This window comes from Typopeltis vanoorti, chromosome 17, assembly GCF_054136105.1.
Source record: "Typopeltis vanoorti isolate ZY-2024b chromosome 17, IOZ_Tvanoo_1.0, whole genome shotgun sequence".
In the NCBI taxonomy this organism is placed as follows: Eukaryota; Metazoa; Arthropoda; class Arachnida; order Uropygi; family Thelyphonidae; genus Typopeltis; species Typopeltis vanoorti.
In genome coordinates, this window is record NC_143565.1 from 102,822,185 (window position 1) to 102,843,506 (window position 21,322).

The 21,322-nt window shown below is 34.9% G+C and overlaps 1 protein-coding gene across 4 annotated transcripts in view; it reads left to right on the top strand.

The window, feature by feature from the left end:
• Nucleotides 1-21,322, top strand: part of LOC150097708 (heterogeneous nuclear ribonucleoprotein L-like) — a 141,014-nt gene that overhangs the window by 32,569 nt on the left and 87,123 nt on the right. For all 4 annotated transcript variants that reach the window (XM_090407568.1, XM_090407565.1, XM_090407566.1 and 1 more), the window contains exons 4-5: nt 14,425-14,510; nt 19,243-19,339. In XM_090407568.1, coding sequence (XP_090263694.1) covers nt 14,425-14,510; nt 19,243-19,339 — 183 coding nt within the window. The remainder of the gene's footprint in view (nt 1-14,424; nt 14,511-19,242; nt 19,340-21,322) is intronic.

Below are 21,322 nucleotides of genomic sequence, written 5' to 3' on the forward strand. Positions count from 1 at the left end.
AAAGGAAAGTTTTAACTCATGCATTCTCATTTTATTGACATGGCTGTGAAATGTGGGCATAAATGTAAAGGAAACTCAGGTTAAGAGCAACACTTTTTTTGTGTAGAAAGATGTGTAGATATGTTTTAAAAATTCAAATATCCCACATATTAAAAATAAATTAAAATTAGTAATGAGGCATTTTATAAAAGTGATTTAGTTAAACATTTCTTTTTTGTATGTCGCAAGCAAAACATTTTACACTGTTATTTTTTACTACTAAAGATGTAAAATATATTTAAAGTAAATATTAGAGCTTAATTATAATTTTGTATTGAACTGTCAATGTGTGTTTTGTTTATCTGGACAAATATTTACAAAATGTTACGAGAAGCCAGAGTTAAAGCTTAATTCACATTGTGATAATTAAATGAACTTGCCTTAGTGCATAAGATTGCATTGTGAAATGAACTGTTATAAATTCTGGCTTTTTATCATGAAATTATAATCCTTCAAGTTTTATAAAAAAAAAAATAAATAAAAAACTTTTCAAGTACAGCATCTAAGCAGTAATGGGGGGAAAGGAACTGGTCATGCCCACCATCATGTACTGTAAACTTTTTATTTAGGATTCTCAGTATGTGATTTCTAGCAGTAGATATGATTTTAGTTATTTGTTCAGAAGCTTTCATATAAAAGGCAAATTTGCCTTGAAGTGTTTTAAAATTGTTAAGGTTTTAAGAAGTATGTTGAAACTCTTGCATAGAAATTTAATTCATGCTAAAGTAATGATTTTCTATTATCATAAAAAATCTAGTTCATATTTTGGAGAATGAAAAGCTAGAAGGCGAGAAAGTAGAAAGCTCAGGAGACATGATTGAAAGGAATTGAATTTTTTTTTTTTTTAATGGTATATGATGGGTCACAAACTGGAAGCCCATGAAGGCTTCGTATCCGGCCCGCAACCTTAATGATTTCTTTTCTAAAAATCAATGTTTCTAACATCCTATGGGAATTAAAACAGAAAAAATTCAAACTTCTAATGTTTTATAACAGCTTTAAACAAAAGTAAAGCTTATTACTACAATTCTTTATACCATGTTTCTATCATGAAATGTTGGCAAGACTGAATGGAAGTTACTTGTCAAGCAGCCATTTTCAGCCACATGATACAATGTCAATAAGTTACAGGTTGCCATTGTAATATGATAGTGTATTAATAAAAAGTTACCTCAATAACTTGTAATTTTTTTTTTTTTTGCCCATAAAAATGTCTGAATTTAAAGTTAAAAAAAGAAAAATAGATCAAGAAGGTAGCACTTTTCAAGAAAAATGGGAGAAGACATATTTCTTTGTGAAAGTAAAAAATATTCCAACATATTTGATATGTAGACAAAGTGTTGCCATGGTGAAAGAATATAACCTAAAACACCATTATGAAACAAACCATAAGAACTGTGATAAATATACAGAAAAGATGCATGATGACAAACTTAAAGATTTAAAAAATGAACTAAAGTTTCAACAGAGGATATTTTCTAATGTTATCACAACAAATAATGCTGCTGTTAAATAAGTAATAAGACTAATTTTACTGTCGCGAAACCACTCATCACAATATTAATTTCTGTGGAATAAAGAAATGTTGCTGTCTATATTAACAAAAGAGGTTGATAGATGGTGTATACATGCTGATGTGACTAAGCGCGAGCTTGTTTTGGCATGCCTACGAGCCGCGACCAGTCATCGAAATGGAAGCATCCTTGGAACAGCGTTATGCGATTAAATTTTGTGTGCATTTGCAAAAATCGGCATCGGACACTTTTAACATGATACACGAAGCTTTCCACGATGAAGCAATGTCGAGGGCAAGTGTTTTTCGCTGGCATAAAACTTTTAAGGAAGGAAGGCAAAATGTGGAAGATCTTGAACGTGAGGGAAGACCTTCAACGTCCATCACAGAGACAATGATCAACACAGCAGCTATTATCATCAAGGAGGATCGCAGAATTACAGTACGCCAGCTGCATGTTGTCCTGAATATTTCTGTGGGAAGTGTTCACTCAATCATGGCTGAGCATTTGGGACTGAAACGTGTTTGTGCCCGATGGATTCCCAAAATCTTTACACCAGAGCAAATGCAGCATTGAGTAGATGTGTGCACAGAATGGAAAGAAAGACTGGAACAAGAAGGCGACAACTTCTTAAAACGCATCATTACAGCAGATGAAGCTTGGTTGTATCACTATGATCCTACAATGAAACAACAAAGCAGTGAATGGAAGCATCCGTCTTTGCCTACCCCCAAGAAAGCAAAAACTGTAAAATCGGCTGGTAAAGTTATGACCATAATGTTTTTTGACTACAAAGGCATTGTTTACCAACACGTTGTAGAACCCGCGAATACTGTAAATGGCTCATACTATGTGGATGTTTTACGGACAGTGGTATACAGCACTTCAAAAGGAAGCGTCCATTGCTGAAGAATGGCTTCTTATTGCACCACGATAATGCAAAGCCACATATTGCTGGTTGTGTAGTGGACGTTTCTGGCTGTTTCCTCAGCTCAAGAAACCACTAAGAGGCTGCCATTTCGAAAGCAACAATGCATGTGTAAAAGCTGCAGAGGCGGTTTTGAAAGAATTCTCAAAAAACGGACTTTCACATGTGTTTAAGAAGTGGATGCAACGTTGGGACAAATGCATCGCGTCTCACAGTAGTTACTTCGAAAATGACCATGTAAATGATGACGATTAAAGGTAATCTGTTTTCTGTGTAAATATAGTCTTATAACTTATTGAACAGCCTCCGTAGTTACGTCATAAGTGAAAAAATTGCTCAGGCTTTGAAACCTTTTACTGATGGAGAATTTATTAAAAATTGTATTTTAAGTGCAGTCGAAATCATATGTCTGGGGGAAAAAAAAAAAAGCAAGCATTTCAGAGCATAAGCCTATTGGGAAATACAGTTGTGGAGTGTGTTGAAGATATAGCAGAGAACTTCCAAGATATATTGCATGAAAAAATAGTTTTGTAGCATTTTCCATTGCAGTTGACGAATGTACAGACATTATTAATACTTCCCAGTTAGTAATATTTATTCGTGGTGTTGATGACGATATGAATGTGACTGAAGAACTTGGATATAGTGCCTATGTCAGGAACAACGACAGGAAATGACTTATATTTGTGTATTGAGAAAAGTCTTGAAAATGCTCATGCAGACTGGTCAAAATTAGTAAGTGTGACTACAGATGGGACTGTTGCTGTGGTTAGTGTTAACGTCGGACTTGTTACAAAACTTCAAATGAAAAAGGAAATGTGCAAGGACAAACCTAAATCGTTCATTGCATAATACACCAGAAGTCACTTTGTGCTAAAAAACTAAAGATGGAACATGTCATGGTTGTAGTAATTAAAACTATAAACTGGATACGCTCTCACTTCTTGAATCATCGACAGTTCAATGCTTTGTTGGATGAATTGGATTCACAATACAGCAGTTTGATATATTATACGGAGGTTAGGTGACTTAGTCGTGGTGTTATTTTAAAAAGATTTTTTGAACTCTTAAAAGAAATTGACATGTTTACTTCATCCAAAGGAAAATTTATTCCTCAGCTCACAAATGAAGATTGGTGCAAAGATTTGGCCTTTTTAGTTGATGTAACAAGCCACTTAAACACTTTGGATACTGCTCTGCAAGGATGTGAACAGTTGATATGTCATATGTATGATTCAATTAAGTCATTTCTGGCAAACCTAGTTATCAAAGAATAATTTATCCCACTTTCCTACACTTAGATCGATTTCTCGAAATAATAATGATGCTGAAAAGTACATTCCTCAAAGAATTGAAAATTGAATTTGAAAAAAGATTTTCTGATTTCAACCAATTTGAAAATGAATTATTATTATTCAGTTCACTTTTTTAATTAATATTGAAAATGTTGATGAAGAATTATAAATGGAAGTAATTAAACTCCAGTGCAATACTGAACTAAAAATTAAATATAACGAAGTTGGCATACCAAATTTTTAAAATACCTTGGCAGTAAATATCCCAAATATAAAATTTATTGTGCAAAAATGTTGTCAATCTTTGGAAGCACCTGTGTATGTGAGCAATTATTTTCAATTATGAAACTCATAAGTCAAAGTTCCACTCGCAGATAAAAGATTCTAGATTAAATACAATACTTCATATTGCAACACGAAACGAAAAAGCAGATGTTGACATGTTAGTATAGAGGAAAAGATGTCAGGTTTCCAGATCAAAATCAAATTAAAAAAAGGACTCGTAGATAAAAATATTTATTTTTGTAAGTCAAAATTATGTATTTAAATAATTTTCTTAAAGTATGAATAAAATGTAATTGAACTTATATTTTTAAAATTTAAATGGTGGTGTAACTGTTTATGTAAGTTGTAAAGGCCCAGCAACAAAAGGGCATTTGTTAGAGGCTTTCTTTTTTTAGTTTATGTTTTGGTTCACAGAATAATACTGAATATGGCCTGTGTCTGGTATGCAGCTAATTGACTGGCCCTTTGCTACGTTTAAGACCCCTGGTATATGATGATGTTGCAAGAGACTGTCTGTTAAGAAGGGGGAAAAGAACAAGAATTGGTTATCAGACAAGATCTGGAGATTCAAGGAAAAAAGGCATAAACTTAATGTTTGAAAATGCTAAATCCTAGATGGCTAAAAAAAATTCATTTAAGCAATTATAGAGAGAATGACAAGTTAGTTAAAAGATCTGTAAGAGAGAGGATAAAAGGAATTTGTGAATGGTTTGACACAAGATGCATGAAAGACTGCAGCAGTAGTGCACATTAGAAAACTATGAGATGACAGGAAAAATATGGTGTAAAGAAAAGAAGCAAGTAAATGCTATGGGTTGGATTCAGCTTGCTACTAACTGAAGAGGATAAAGATTGTTAGAAGATGGAAAGAACACTGAACTTTTAAATGTAGAAAACAGTATGACTGACATAATTAATCTTCAATAATGGAAGAACCTCTTGCAAATGTAGATTTAAATATTACAGCAAAACCTATATCTAAAAATGAAATAATGAACATAATAGAGAAAATGAAAAAATGAACATAATAGAGAAAATGAAAAGTGGAAGGGCTGCAGGCGATGATAATATAGCAATAGAAATGCTTATGACAACTAAAGAAAGTGTTGCTGATAAACTGCAACCGATCTTTGTGCTAGATACTGGAAAAATACCTAAGAAAGGGGATCTCATTAGATATGAGGATTAGGGCGGAGGGATTAGTATACTCTCAGTACCTGTAAATTTTTTAATATTTTAAATAGGATTATAAATGAAGTAGAAAGAGATATTAAGGCATGAACAAGCTGGTTTTAGAACAGGTGGAAGTACTGTGCACTTCCACCTGTTCATTTTATGGAACAAAGCATAGAATTTAGAAGCCCATTTACCTAAATTTTACAGATTTTGCTGAAGCATTTGACAGTATTGACAGAGAAACATTAAAAGTTATGGTATTCCTGGCAAATATGCAAGGATAATCAAAAATAATGTATAAGGGAAGTAAAAGAGATAACACAACTTTTATCTCACAGCAAATTACATCTGAATGGTTTGGGATAGGGGTGCTTAAGGGTCAAAGCTGTATAACTGAGAGGAGACCTCCACGTAGCCTTTAAAGGAATGCAGAAAACTGACCAGGGCTTCTGACCTAATGTCCAATCCTCACCTTCTCGTGGTGCACCCTGTTGGGTATCTACTTGGATATTGAACGGACGAGGATGGGCTGGCAATTTGGGATTTAGCCGACCAAATTGTATTCTTATTGGTTAAACCAAAATATAGAATAATGGTACAACATGACAAAATTTCATGCCGGCTGGGGCGTCGCCCCGGTTAAACAAGGCCCCCGTTGTTTTCACCAGGGAACCAGGGCGAACAGCGAAAAGTCAGCTACTGGAACAAATCTGAAAATAAACCCCAACTCAACATCACCAGAGTTGAAGATCGGTACCATCAACGTAAGAAGCCTGAATGGCAAAGAAATGGAGCTAGCTGAGGAACTAGATAAGTACCAGATCGACATAATAGGGGTGACTGAAACAAAAAAGACCAAAACCGGTGAGATCTTTCTGAGCAATAAATACAAAATGTTATATTCAGGCAATGACAATCAAGGAAAAGGAGTAGCCATAGTATTCAACACAAAATACGAGGCTAATCTTCTTGAATGGCAGTCAGTCTCAAGTAGAGTAATGTGGGCAAATATGAGAATGGGGAACTGGACAATGAGACTTATTTGTGCCTATGGTCCCACAGAAGGTTCTACTAAGGTAGAAGTGGAGGAATTTTTTGAGGCTTTAGAAAAAGCAACTGACACAATGAAAAAGGAAAAGTTGGTCCTTGTTGGGGATCTAAATAGCAGAGTAGGAAATGATTGTGAGACATACAAAAATATTTTGGGAAAATTTGGAGAAAAGTGCAAAGCTAATAATAATGGCAAATATCTGTTGGATTTCTGCTCAGGACATGGACTGGTTATTATTATGTTGGAACATTTTTATGTTGGAACACCATGTTCCAACATAAAAATGTGCACAAATTCACATGGAGAGAAGAGGCAAGAAATAAGAAAAGTCTCATTGACTATGTTATTGTTGATAGTGATGTTTTCTCCCTGGTGCAGGACACCAGAGTGTACAGAGGATTTGAAATTGGAAGTGATCACTATTTAGTCTTGAGCAGGATAAAATTGAATTTCATATTGAAAAGAATAACGTGTAAGAAAGCTTTAAAGCGAATAAAAGTTGAGCAGCTCTCAGATGTGAGCTGTAGACTAAAATACACAAAGATTATTGAAGAAAAAATGAAAGAGTTTGAGAACAGGAATCAAATCTTGGAGATTCAGTGGCAAACTCTGAAGAAAACATTGATTGATTCAGCCAGAGAAGCATGTGGTGAAGTTGTCTGTAAGGATAAAAAAAATCAGAACTCCCTGGTGGACACAGGAAGTTAAAGAGGCAGTGAAGGAAAAGAAGAAAGCATACCAAAAGTTCCTGTCAAATAAGTCAGCTTGTGCTCTTAGAGAATATAGAGACAAATGCAAGAATGCTAAACACTGTAAAACTAGCTAAACAAAAGTCATGGGAGGACTTTGGCAAGAATATAGAAAATAAATATCAAGAAGGTGTCAAAATATTCTGGAGGTTGTTGAAGAAGCTTAAGAATGGAGGAAAGAGTGCTATAAAAGGAATTAGAGATGATAAAGGTGACATGAAAACGGGAGAAAAAGATATCCTTGAAGTATGGAGTAATTACTTTGAAAAACTGCTAAATGAAACAAGCAGTGATGTCAGCACAGTGGTAAAAGACATTGACCAGGCATGCAGTCAGGAATACATATCCATACTTGAAGTAGAAAAAGCCATCAAAGGCTTGAAATGTGGAAAGGCAGCAGGAGTAGATGATATTCGACCAGAAATGCTGAAGTATGGTGGTATAAGAGTCTTACAGTGGCTGCACTGCATAGTTCAGAAAGCCTGGACAGAGGGACGAATTCCTGATGATTGGAGTAGAGCTCTCATAGTACCCATATATAAAAAGGGAAATAAAACTGAATGTGAGAATTACAGAGGTATTTCCCTACTGAGTGTTCCTGGCAAGATCTATGCAAGTATACTTGAGAAACGGTTGAGAAGAATTGTGGAAGAAAAGCTTGGTGAAGAACAAGCTGGATTCAGGCCAAATAGAGGCTGTCAGGATCAGATCTTCACTTTACGACAAACAGTCGAGAAAGCATGGGAATATAACAAAGATCTGTATTTAAGTTTTGTCGATCTGGAAAAGGCATATGACAAGATGCCAAGAGAGAAGCTATTCAATACGCTGCAGTTATATGGTGTCAATGGGGCATTATATCAAGTAATACTTAGTCTTTATTTGAGTTGTAAGTCAGCAGTTAGAATTGAAGGAAGTGCAGGAAAATGGTTTAATGTTAAATCTGGTGTGAGACAAGGATGTACATTATCCCCTCTGTTATTCATTATTTATATGGATCACATTATGAAGGAAAGTGGTATTAAACATGATATCAAAATTGGAGATGTTAATGTCAGCTCTTTGCTTTATGCAGATGATGTTATACTTCTAAATAAATCCGCTACAAGTCTGCAAGATTCTCTGACTAAATTGAACAGCTGTTGTAATAGATATGGTATGAAGGTCAGCAATAAAAAGACAAAGACAATGAAAATAGGCAGAATCATTGAAAATGTCAACTGTGTTGTGAATGGAGAACCTGTGGAACAAGTAAAACATTTCAGCTATTTAGGCACGATTTTTAGTGAAGATGGTAAATTAAATATAGAAATAGACAACAGAATCAGCAAAGCTGGTATGGTGGGAAGTCGATTGAATAAATTCATATGGAATAAGAGAGAAATTAGTCGGAACACTAAATTAGCTGTATACAAGACAGTGTTCTAACCAGTTTTAACTTATGGATCCGAGAGCTGGGTCAGAAGTAAAACACTTGACCAAAGACTAGAGACATCAGATATGAGAGTCTTGAGAAAGATTATAGGCGTGAACAGATGGCATCAATGGCAGTATCATATTAAAAACGAGGATGTTAGGAAAGAACTTGGCATTGTCAGCATCCAGGAATGCGTTAGCAGAGCTAATCTCAGGTGGTATGGTCACTTAAACAGAATGGGCGAGGAAAGATTAGCAAAACAAGTGTTCTCTGCCAGGTTGGCAGCAAAACGACCCAGAGGAAGACCAAGATATAGGTGGATTGATACGGTACAAAGTGCCTTAGACGATAGAAATATAAGATCTGATAATGTTGGAGTGATGACAAGTAACAGGCTGATTTGGAGGAAAATTGTAGATAGGAAATTAATAATGATGTAATTTTTTTTTTTTTTTCATGTAGTCCTTGAGGGTACATGGCAGGAATTTGATGATTATGATGGTTTGGGATAAAATGTAGTGTAAGGCAGGGCTGTTTAATGTCTGGGTTATTGTCAAATAGTCATTAATTGGATTATGAGAAAAGTTGCAGGTTCAAGATTAGGAATTAAATGAAATCCTGTGTCACAGAAGATCTAGATTATGGATGATGATAGTTTTGATGTTATCAAAATATGATATACAAATAAAATAACTTAAATGGTTGGTCTTAAAATGTGACTGAAACAAAGGTGCTTGATCAAAATAAATTAGCATGCTGTAAAAGTTAAGAATTTTACATACTTGAGAACAAATGTAGCTTTTGTCAGTCTTATGTCAGATTTGCCTTCACTATCTATATTTGCTTGCAGAAAATTGAATAATATATGGAAATCTTCAAAATATTATAATAATAAAAATCTTCAATAGCAATGTTAAGGTTGTATTATTATATGGATCAGAGACATGGAAACTGACTAAAAACATAAAGTTAAATTAAATAGTTTTCAGACAAAATTGCTGCATAAAATGTTAATATTTTGGCCTCAACATGTAACAAATGATGACTTATATAAGCTTGACTGCACAAAAAAGCTTGTGAATAAAGTTTCTCCTTTGCAGACTGGATTAATCATCTTATCAAAGCATTGATTTTTTGTAAAAACCAAGTTATGTTTTTTAACAAAAACCTACCAGTTTATGACTGTTTTTGCTGTAAACTGGTAGGTGAACCCACAACGATAGTAAATTATGCTATTCCTAATGCCACATAGCTTATTGGTCTAATTTTAAATCTGGGCAAAATAACTCCAACCATATTAAATTATATCGATTCATTGTACGCTCAGACTTGCTATAATGAATTGTAGAGAATGTTATACTGAATTTCTTTAAAATGGTATTGTGCATATGCACAATGCGATTCTAAAGGACTTTGTTGGGACTTTTCAGTAGTATGTTATGGTGAATAAATTTGTTATAATGATGTAGTGAAAGTCAACTGTAATCAACAAAAGTCTTATGCATTTGAAAGATTTGCAAAATCTGCTACCTAATTCTGTTTGTAAGCCAAGAATTTATATAGGTAATTTCTATAGAGTGTGTGGGGGATTGTAGTTTTTGGAAAATATAATACCTATGGAATAAGCTTGTTACATGTGACAGGGCTAGCAGAGATAATGAATAGAATTCTAGAATTTCTAATCGAATCATGAGTGATTGGTATTTGGCTTCTATTTCTGTTGTATGTTTGCATTATTTTAAGATGGCACTTTAAGAATTACAATGCCGGTTCAAACAATACCATGAAATTATCTATAGAAAATATACATAACTAAAAGATGGGATTTGTTGAGTATTTTTCAGGAAGGGAAGAAACTTTTGGATATAAGAATAGGATGATATTGAATTTATAAACACGAGTAGTAGTTTTGGTGAAAAGTAATGCTTGGATTGGAAAAGAAATATTTGCTTTCTAGATCTAGATGCAAATAAATATACCAAGAGATGTTTCAGGGGTTATGTTCCTGATTTATTTTGGAATAAATTAGGAACATAACCCCTGAAACATTTTTAAGATGCTATGATGAACTTGAGAGAAGAATTGAATAGACAGATTGCCATTTAAGTTTCTTCAATTGTCACATTGTCAAGTAAATCCATTACATCAGATTTCTAGCCTTAATGACAAGACAACTTGCAGATATATCAGACACTTACAGAAGACATTATAGAGGATTGGTGTAAATATCAACAGGCTAGTGTTTCTCAGACATTGCAAATTCTGTATCTTTATCCTCTGTTAACCACGCTACCGGCCAAGACGTCGAAGTTATCATGGATGCGAAGTGCATATTAAAATTATAATACCATTGATATTACATTGAAATATATGATGGATACGAAGCATATGAGGATGCGCATTTGATCCATAACGGCCGGTGAGGTGGTTAAAGAACAAACATTAGAATAATACTAGGCAACCTAAAGATATACTCATCTCAAGGATCTAGTGTCCAGAACACCAATAAGGTTAAATTAGAAATTTGAAGTGTTAAGATAGAACAACAAAAGCATCCAAATCTAAATTTCAGCTTCCTCTTGATAAGAGTATTGTTAATATATCTAATTACCATCTGTCTAATAGTGAAAAAAATATTGTCTTCTTCCTGTCATGGATTTTAGGACAAGTGGCCATTGCTCTCTTGGTCTTCCAATTCTTTTTCCATTTATTTCATATCCATTTAGTATTTTGGCAGTCTGCTATTGTCCATTCAATTTAGATGTTCCAATCATTTTTGTTTGTTTTATTTATATTATTTTTCCTGACACCTCCAAGGAGTCTGATGACTCATTGCGGGAAGACACCTACAGCTGTCAACCACTACACCGAACTTCTACTACGAATCATCTCCATCAACAGCATCTACTGACCACCACAACTAGTATTTTTTGTCTGTAAATTGCATGTGTTCTGAAGGGCCAATTTGCCTGTATGCTGGAGGAAAAACCCTGCTACCTCCGTATGAGATCGGCTAACTCACCTTCGATTGAAATCGTCCAGATAAAGATTCCTCCCGTCGCAATGAGAATCGAACTTAGGCCTATTCCATCGAAGGGCACAACGTACCGTCGTTCTTCCAATTGCACTACGGAGGTGTTTATATATAGTAGTTAATTGGTTTTATATTCATGGATTGTGAAATTGAAACTGGAATTTGTTTTATGGTCCTGCTTGGTATGTGCAGTTGTTTTTCTGAAAAATTTCATTTCTGCTAGATTAATCTCTATGATCACTTCATCCTTTCATTCCTCGACTATATGGTTTGCCTAAAATGCATAACAAAAACACTCCATTAAGATCCATTGTGTGGTATGGTGCAAAAAAAAAAAAATTGTCACTCCTTACCTGGTTACTTCCTTTTTAAAAACACTATTTACAAAGAAAATTTGGCTTGGCATGGACAATCAGTTCCTTTCCATTTAAATCAAGATTGTGGAAAATATATGTTGGTGTTTTCTTAGTCTAGTATTTAGGGGAGGTTTAATGCAGAGTATTAACAGTGCTAACAATGGATCAAAAACTATTTTAATGATTCCAAAGTTTTGTCTGTTGGAGCATAAACAAACGCTTGTAACACACACAAAAAGGCAACACACTAATAAATGAAATTTGCGGATTTGTTCAGGGATATGGTATCAAAATTGTGTAAGTGCACACAAAAGAACTCAAAACAAGTGGAAGAAAATCGACTAAAAGCCCGAAGTCCCATGATTGCATCCTATGTGGGTGCTGCTGGGTGGGAGGCATAAGGATAAGTTTTCCAAATCTTGGGCAGTTTGATACATCCATATTTGTTAAATTTAGACTGGTTTAACAAATCTGCTGATCCTGAGAAAAGTAAAGTTTATATTTGAAGTGCAGTGTAGTAGTATTTTCCTATTTGATTCTTTGCACGGTATTCCAAAGCATGGTCAGCTAGATCACACTCACTATAGTTATGGCAATGGATATATTGTGTTCATCTAAAGGCAGATCTTCCAGTTTGATCTTAAGATAACTGCAAGAACAAGGAACCTTGTTAACACTGGGAACAGAGGGGGATAGTAGATCCTCAGCAGAGCAAATAAGGGGCAGCCAGCTTCAGGTGAAGTATGAAAGCAGTACTTTTTTTTTTATCATTATTATTATAGAGTCCTGGATATTTTTTCCAAGCTTCCCTGAATATAGGGAATAGTAATAGCATTACTGTGGTCTGTTTGACAAAAAAGATGCGAGGAGAAGGGAGGAAAAACTAATTTGTTAATCTTCTTAGCATTGTAACCATTGGCTAGGAAGATCTGGTGAATAAAGGTGAGTTCATCTGACAGGGAGGGCTGGTTGGAACTAATATCTAAGATTGGTAGCCAATCTTAGATATTATCAAAACCCTTCTGACAGGAGGGTTTTGATAATACCATATTTTTGAGGTGGGGGTGGATAATGGGGAAGTTTATGTATCTACCTGTGTGGGTGGATGGGTTTTCGAAATCTGTAAACTGAGAAAGAAAGAATCTAGAAAAGGCAGGCTTATTTTCTTTTTATTTATTTATTTTTTAGTCCTGGATATTTTTTCCCGGGTGCCCCGGATATAGGGAATAGTAATAACATTACTGTAGTCAGACAAAAAGGATGCAAGGAGAAGGGAGGAAAAACTAATTTGTTAATCTTAGCATTGTAACCATTAGGAAGGTCTGGTGAATAAGGAGAGTTCATCTGACAGGGAATTTGATTGGAAATAAGATTGGTAGCCCTATTGACAAGGGTTTTGATAATACCATACTTTTCAGATGGGGGTTGGTAATGGGGAAGTTTATGTATCTACCTGTGTGGGTGGGTTTTCAAAATCTGTAAACTGAGAAAGAACAGATATAGAGAAGGCAGGCTTATTTTCTTTTTCTATGGTGAACTGAATTCTGAGGTGATGGCTATTGAGATGCAGCTGGAAAGAGTAATGTGTCTGAGCCATGTGACCAAATAGCGAAAATGTCATCAGTATATCTTAGCCAGATTAAAGATTTCATAATGGTGGTATCAAGGGCATATTTTTTAAAAAAAGTTCCATAAAGAACATTTAGGAGTATTTTTGAAAAAGTGCTATTCCTGTCTGGCCAGAATGTCTCCTTTCTTTCTGGCAAGAAAGAAAAATTCTGGTGATATACTCCCCTCCCTCCTTCCCCATCATGCTCTAGGATTAACCCCTATCATCTTTATAAGCTATCATATGGGAAAACTGTATTGCATTAATTCTTTAGATTGTAAACCTTTTCTCCAAAAGGAATAGGTGAATTCTCTTAGCCCTTACTTTTAGAAATCTGCAGATAGATTATCTTCCATTCCCAGTAGTCTCATCTAGTGGTGTGTAGACTTATGGATGTCTGCCATCTGATGTTCCTAAATCTAACTAGTATTGTTTGAAACATGGTTATTTTAATGAGTTTTGAGAATATAAAAAAAAAGTTTCTTGTTGGTAGCAGACACGTATTCTTCACTAAATCACTAACTTGAAAACTAGCCTAGAAATCAGTTAGCCTTTCTTCTGTTGATCTGTTGTCTTGAGAATTTAAAAGGTACATGTGTACATTTTAAATATAATATATATATATATATATATTAAAATACTTCATTGAAAAAAAGTTATGAATTAATTTTCTTGCAGGCTGCCTTGCACAGTTGCAGCATCTCTTGCTAGGTGAATGACAGAAATTCTTATGGAAAATATCTACTTGCAAACATGCTAAGGGCATAATTACTGACTTTTTATCTAAATGATTGATTCACATTTAAACCTACCACTGAATTTTTTGTTAGATTAATAGGGGAAAAAAATCAGCTATTCAAGTTACATATGGACAAAATCATAATTATGAACTTTCTTTTTTTTTTTTTTTTTGCAACTGTATAATATGAGCTTATATATTTCTGTAGATATAACAATTGTTGTTTTTGTAGGATGTGATCCATACCATTTGTACCCCAAGTGGCAAGGTGCTTAGAATTGTTATATTCAAAAAGAATGGTGTCCAGGCTATGGTGGAATATCCTTTTTTGTGTGATATTTACTCTTATGTCAGTTTCTAAACATACATCTTGAGCTGATACAGATCTTGTGAAATATGTTTTAAGAAATTTACTGTTGAGAACAGGCTGCTGTGTTCTTAATTCTTGACTGCCTTAATCTTCCAAAAAATGAATCTTGTAATATAGATTGTTGTAACTTTTTAGAATGAATATACTGACTGATGTTATGAATGTCCTTAAGTATGTTAAACTTTCAATGCAAATGCTATAATTTCCTCAGTGTTTTCAGTAAAATGAAAACTTGAATGAAATATTTTGTTCCACTGCACTGATCTGAAAATTAAGATGTCAATATTTCCAATTTTATGCCGTCCAGTAATAAATAAATTTATTGAAGATTGATCCTGGGGTCATATTTTATTTTAAAAAAAAAAAAAACATTGAAATATTGAAGGACAATTTCTAATGATATACATAACATTAAAGCTGTTTTCACCCATTAGCAATAAAGCCCTATGGCCCTGCAGCTGGAAGGAAGGGTTAATGTTTCCATATGAGTTATGCTTAATTAGTTGTTTACTTAAATCTATCCTTTCTTACCTAAAACCTTATTCAATCAAAATCCTACTGGCTGCCCTATTGTTATATATTTACCTTTTGTTATTTAATCTTTCTTCTCTTACTTTAATCTTATTCTTATATCTAGGATTGTTTCCTCTTCGGATACTGGCAAATTTATATTTTGCTGCACCAGCCAGTATCCTATAGCAGAAAAGATCCTTGCTCAGGGAGACAATACTAGAGTCTGAAGATTACTTACACAATATCTTACTTAAACTGCCGTATAGATTTAGATTATTGCAGTCGTGACCTAAATCTATTATTATATTCACTCTCTAAATCCTTCCTGCCAAAATAGGTTATATTTTTATTAAGTTGGAATCGTAATCAGGCATGACTCAGGTTCAGGTAAATATGACATGTTTATTGAAATATCTAAAACACAATACAAAATTCATGCACTCAATTATGCTCAATACTAAATAAAACTCAGTTAAGAGGTTAACACTGTCTAAATTAATTAAATCTTATAAAGCATGCTAAACAGTAACTGCATATTGGGATAGATAGCAAATGATATGAAGTTAAGCTAAATACCTTTCAGTAGTATTACTCGCAAGAGAAAACTAACAAACATTCTAATGTTACTGAGATACTAAATTCTACTATTCTTATCGCATCAAGTTAATCCTATCACATACAAAATTACAAAAGATCTCTTCCAAACAATTCTTACTTTCAAAGGAGGTTAACTTTCTAAATAGAGACTGTCCACAGAGTTCTTTAGAATACAGTTCTTAATTTCATTCGTAAACAATCTTCTCTCTTTTAATTAACTTTCACACAAAATTAGAGTAATTGCACCTCACCGAGCTTTTTCCGCGTCGTTCTGCACTTCTTCTGCATGTCTGGATACTTCTCATCTTTTGGCTGTCCATATGCCAACATAGGGGTTATGCTATCTTCATTCCTTCTGCCGAAAACGGACTCAAATCTTTGCGTTTCAGGAACATCTCGATGGGACTTTTCAGCAACAGCTTGATTCTGCTAGGACTGGAATTTTTTCCTTCAGCTTTGCATAGAATCCTACTTCATTTTAAGAACGCTCGCAGTCTGACATCTTATCACAGACTTCACCCCCCCCCTTACGCGAAACTACCCGCTAACTTCCGAACCACCAAAACAGGAAAATGTTACGACCAGAGAGAGTGTTCCGATACGGGCTCAACCCCTTATATTCTTCTATAGAGCGCCCTCTTTTCTCAGTCCCCTTTTTTGCACATGGCCCTTATCTTTTCACTCCTTTGGGTTCATCCTTTGCTTTTACGACGCTGTTATACTTGGATTCGCATACATGGCAGCGCAATTTTCTGACTATGCTATAGCCACTAGCGTTACGCTGTATACGTGTAGCTTTATGCCTTCCAGGAATTATTACTTAGCAACTTTTTAGATGACTCAGTAAATTTTACATAGCTTAAGTGAGGCTTAAATTTAAATCAGATTATCTCTCTTTTTAGACATACTTAAAAATGAAATCTTAATATAATGACATCAGCTTAAATATAAGGCACTTGAAATAAAGAATATAAATTTTACATAAAGTGAAGAAGTTTCACTTTTAATTACAGCTGATGTGTAGGTATTTCTCTTTGTCAGCAAGTTTTATATGTTAGATTCCAAATGAATGATTTCTTTCCAAGATTCCTTCATTTAGGATCTAACAAAGCCCCCCCCCCCTCTTTTATAAAAAAAGTTTTCTAATTTTTTAATAAAAACTATATTTTGTTTCTCCCTCAATTCTTTGGGGACACACCTTGCATTCTTTTTGGGCCTGAATTCCCTAAAAGGGTTAATCATTGTCTGCCTAACACCTACATAGTTAATTTCTAGAGTGTCCTTGCCGTTCTCACTCTTTTCGTGAATTGCAATCTTTTCTTCCTCTGGTTTGATTATCTCAAGTTCCTTTATGGTCCTTGATGGGGAGACCTCACTCAGTTTTGGATTTTTGCGTGTGTTAAACCCTGTGTCTCCCTCCTTTTTAACCTGTGATCCCCTTTCGGCCCCAGTGCTCCCTTTACTTCTCTGAAAACAAACTTCCCTTCTAGTGAAATCACAAGAAAATCCAAACTTAAATAGGAAATCACTTCCTAGGATTACTCTTAGGTGAGGAAGAGAGTTCCTTGGGCAGGACTATAAAATTGTGCCAAGCGGATATTCCAAATTTTGGCAAGTTCACTCTCAGCCTCACAGATTTAGTAGCTCGGGTAATAGTGGAGGATATTCCCAGAAGCTTGATGGGTCTTCTTAGGTGTTTTACCCTTCCCTTCATATATGGCTCAATCTCCCTGAAGTAGTTTTCGGGGATAATAGAAGCCTGTGTCTACTAGTGCCCTAAAGTTTCTCCCACATATCCTTCCTTCAACTGTTAATTCCGTGTTTCTCTTTTGATTTCGTCCCCCTTTCCTTCCCTCCTGTTTGTTACACACACACGTCACTTTGCCTCAAAATTATAGTTCTTTGAATTCCCTTGTTTGCTGAAGCAATTACGGGCTAGATGTCCCAACTTATTGCAGTTATAGCATCTTGGGGGCTCCCAGGAGTAACCTCTAGAATTATCTCCGTCCGAGGACATAGGAGAATTCCCGTTGCATTTAGCTGACAGTTCTGATAACTTACTCATCAGCGTGTCCATTTTATCAAGAAATGGGGCCTGCATCTTCTCAACTTCCTAGTGGATCATGTTATTAATTCTTTCCTCTGGAAATGGGGAGTTCTCGTGGTTTACCCTTGAAACTGTTGTCAGTTGACCTAGTACAGCATCAAGACACTCCATGATGGGCTGTTGAATCTCTCTACTTCTTGTTGGATCAATGAGCGTACTTCACTAAGACTTGGGCTGCTATTTGCAACCTGGTAGACTGTCTCAGGTCTACTACCTTTCTGTGTCCTCTGTTTTTCTTTCCTCTCTGTATGATCAACCTTAGTGTCCTGATCCCTAATGTTGCTTCTCTCTTTAATGACATTGACGGACCCAACTGAGACTGCAGGACAAATGTTTCCAAGCAGTTGCTCTCTTTGTCTTACTGCAGTCAGGCATTCCTCTAAATTTGTTATGTCCTTTCCAAACACTGTTTCCTTCAGTTCTTGTCTCAACTCCCCTCTAAAATGTTGAAAGACTGCCCAGTTGAGATGGTGCCGGTCTTCGTGATACGCTTAACGTATTGGCAAGAGCTAAGATTCGGTTGTGGTAGTCTGACACACTTTCTTTGTCTTTTTGTACCATCTTCTGGAGCGTCCATAAATTTGGTCCCACATTCCTTACTTTAGAGAACTGGTATATTAGGACCTCCTTAAATTTATTGTAATCTCTAGTTTCTTTTAAGACAGGCGAGGAATAAAAGTATGTCTTTGCCTTCCCAATAAGCTTACTTCGGAGAAGAATTAGCAGTTGGAGCTCACTCCATCTACCAATTCTTCTTAGTTCTTCTATGTACTCAAAAAACGCTAGGACGTCATCAGATTCCTCCCCTGAGAACTGAGGAAAGACCTGTTGAGGATTTATCATCTTAAAGAATTCAGAGTCATCTAAATCTGAGCTCGATGGTTGAGGCATACCTGCATTCATCTTACAAACTTAAAATTTCCTTTTTGCACAATCTTTGATATTCCAACAAATGACTGGTTGCCTTATACGAATCCAAGACCAACTTATAGTGATTATTCCCTATTAACCTTAATTTTAGGGGCCCTAATCACATCCTAACAGCTGCGCCATTGTTATATCGATGGTTCTATATGATTTAATGCTTAATTAGTTTACTTAAATCTATCCTTTCTTACCTAAAACCTTATTCAATCAAAATCCTACTGGCTGCCCTATTGTTATATATTTACCTTTCATTATTGATTCTTTCTTCTCTTACTTTAATCTTATTCTTGTATCTAGGATTGTTCCCTCTTCAGATACTGGCAAATTTATATTTTGCTGTGCCAGCCAGTATCCTATAGCAGAAAAGATCCTTACTCAGGGAGACAGTACTAGAGTCTGAAGATTACTTACACAATATCTTACTTAAACTGCTGTATAGATTTAGATTATTGCAGTCATGACCTAAATCTATTATTATATTCATTAGAATAAATTTATTAGATATAGTAAAATGATTGACCTTAACTGTTAATCACATTTGATAGTATAGAATCAGCAGAAAGAGCCAAGCAGTCTCTTAATGGAGCAGATATTTATTCCGGATGTTGTACCCTTAAAATTGAATTCGCAAAGGTATGAACTGCACTTTGTTTCTGTTTTGTGTTATATGTTTCATAAATTGTTTATAAATTATACATACTGTATATGTATAAATTATGTATGAATTTTATTACTTGAAAAATTGGAATGTAAGCCAAGATAAAGTTAATATGGATTTTACTTAGCTAATTTTTATTAGCATAGAATAGAATCAACTGACGTAGTGAAAAAGGAAAAGTTGGTCCTTGTTGGAGATCTTAATAGCAGAGTAGGAAATGATTGTCAGACATACCGAAATATTTTGGGACAATTTGGAGACATGGACTATTTATTACTAACACAATGTTCTTACATAAAAATGTGCACAAATTCACATGGAGAGAAGAGGCAAGGGATAAGAAAAGTCTCGTTGACTATGTTATTATGGATATGAAGTGTTTTCTCATTGGTGCAGGACACTATAGAGTAAACAGAGGATCTGAAATTAGAAGTAATCACCGTTTAGTCTTGAGCAATATGACATTCAAGAAAAAATGAAAGTTTGAGAACAGTTGACTATGCTATTATGGATATGAAGTGTTTTCTCATTGATGCAGGACACTAGAGTATACAGAGGATCTGAAATTGGAAGTAATCACCGTTTAGTCTTGAGCAATATGACATTCAAGAAAAAATGAAAGTTTGAGAACAGGAACCAAACCTTGGAGATTCAATGGCAAGCTCTAAAGAAAACATTGATTCAACCAGAGAGGCATGTAGTGAGCTTGTCTATAGGAAAATCAAAACTCCATGGTGGACACAGGAAGTTAAAGAGGCAGTGAAAGCATGTTGAAAGTTCCTAGCAAATAAGTCAGCTGGTGCTCTTAGAGAATACAAAGACAAATGTAGGAAAGCTAAACACTGTAAAACTATCTAAACAAAAGTAATGGGAAAACTTTGGTAAGAATATAGAAAATGAATATCAGGCAGGTAGCAAGATATTCTGGAGGCTGTTGAAAAAACTCAGAAATGGAGGAAAATGCTGAAAAGGAGTTACAGGTGATAAAGGTGACATGAAAACTGGAGAAGAAGATATCTTTGATGTATGGAACAATTACTTCAAGAAATTGCTAAATGAAACAAGCAGTGACAACATTAGTGATTAAAAAAAAAAAAAAAAAAACTCAACAGGCCTTGAAGTAGAAAAAGCCTGAAATGTGGAAAGGCAGTAGATGAAAAACAGGAGTAGATGATATTTGACCAGAAATTCTCAAGTATTGAGGTATAAAAGTCTTGCAGCAGCTGCACTGCATAGTTCAGACACAGATTCCAGATGATTGCAGTTAGAGCTCTCAGTACCATATACGAAAAAGGGAAATAACAGTGAATGTGAGAATTACAGAGGTATTTCCCTACTGAGTGTTCTTCGTAAGATTTATGCAAGTATACTTGAGAAATGGTTGAGAAGGATTGTGGAAGGGAAGCATGCTGAAGAACAAGCTGGATTCAGGTCAAATAGAGACTATCAAGATCAAATTTTCACTTTATGAAAAATCGCTAAGAAATTAATGGAATATAATAAAGATCTCTATTTAAGTTTTGTAGACCTGCAAAAGGCATGACTAGGTGCCAAGAGAAAAGCTATTCAAAATGCTACAGTTATATGGTGTCAGTGGGACATTATATGAAGTCTTTGAGTTGTGAGCAGTTAGAACTGAAGGAAGTACAGGAAGATGGTTTGATGTTAAATCTTGTGTCAGACAAGGAGGTACATTATCTCCTCCATTATTCATTATCTATACGGATCACATTATGAAGGAAAGTGGTGTTAAACCTGATATCAAAATTGAAGATGTTAATCTCAGCTCTTTACTTTATGCAGATGATGTTATACTTTTAAATAAATCTAAATCAAGTCTGCAAGATTCTCTGACTAAATAATTTGTAATCAGTTTGGTATGAAAATTGGCAGAAACATTGAAAATATCATCTGCATTGTGAATGGAGAACCATAGAACAAGGAAAACATTTCAGCTA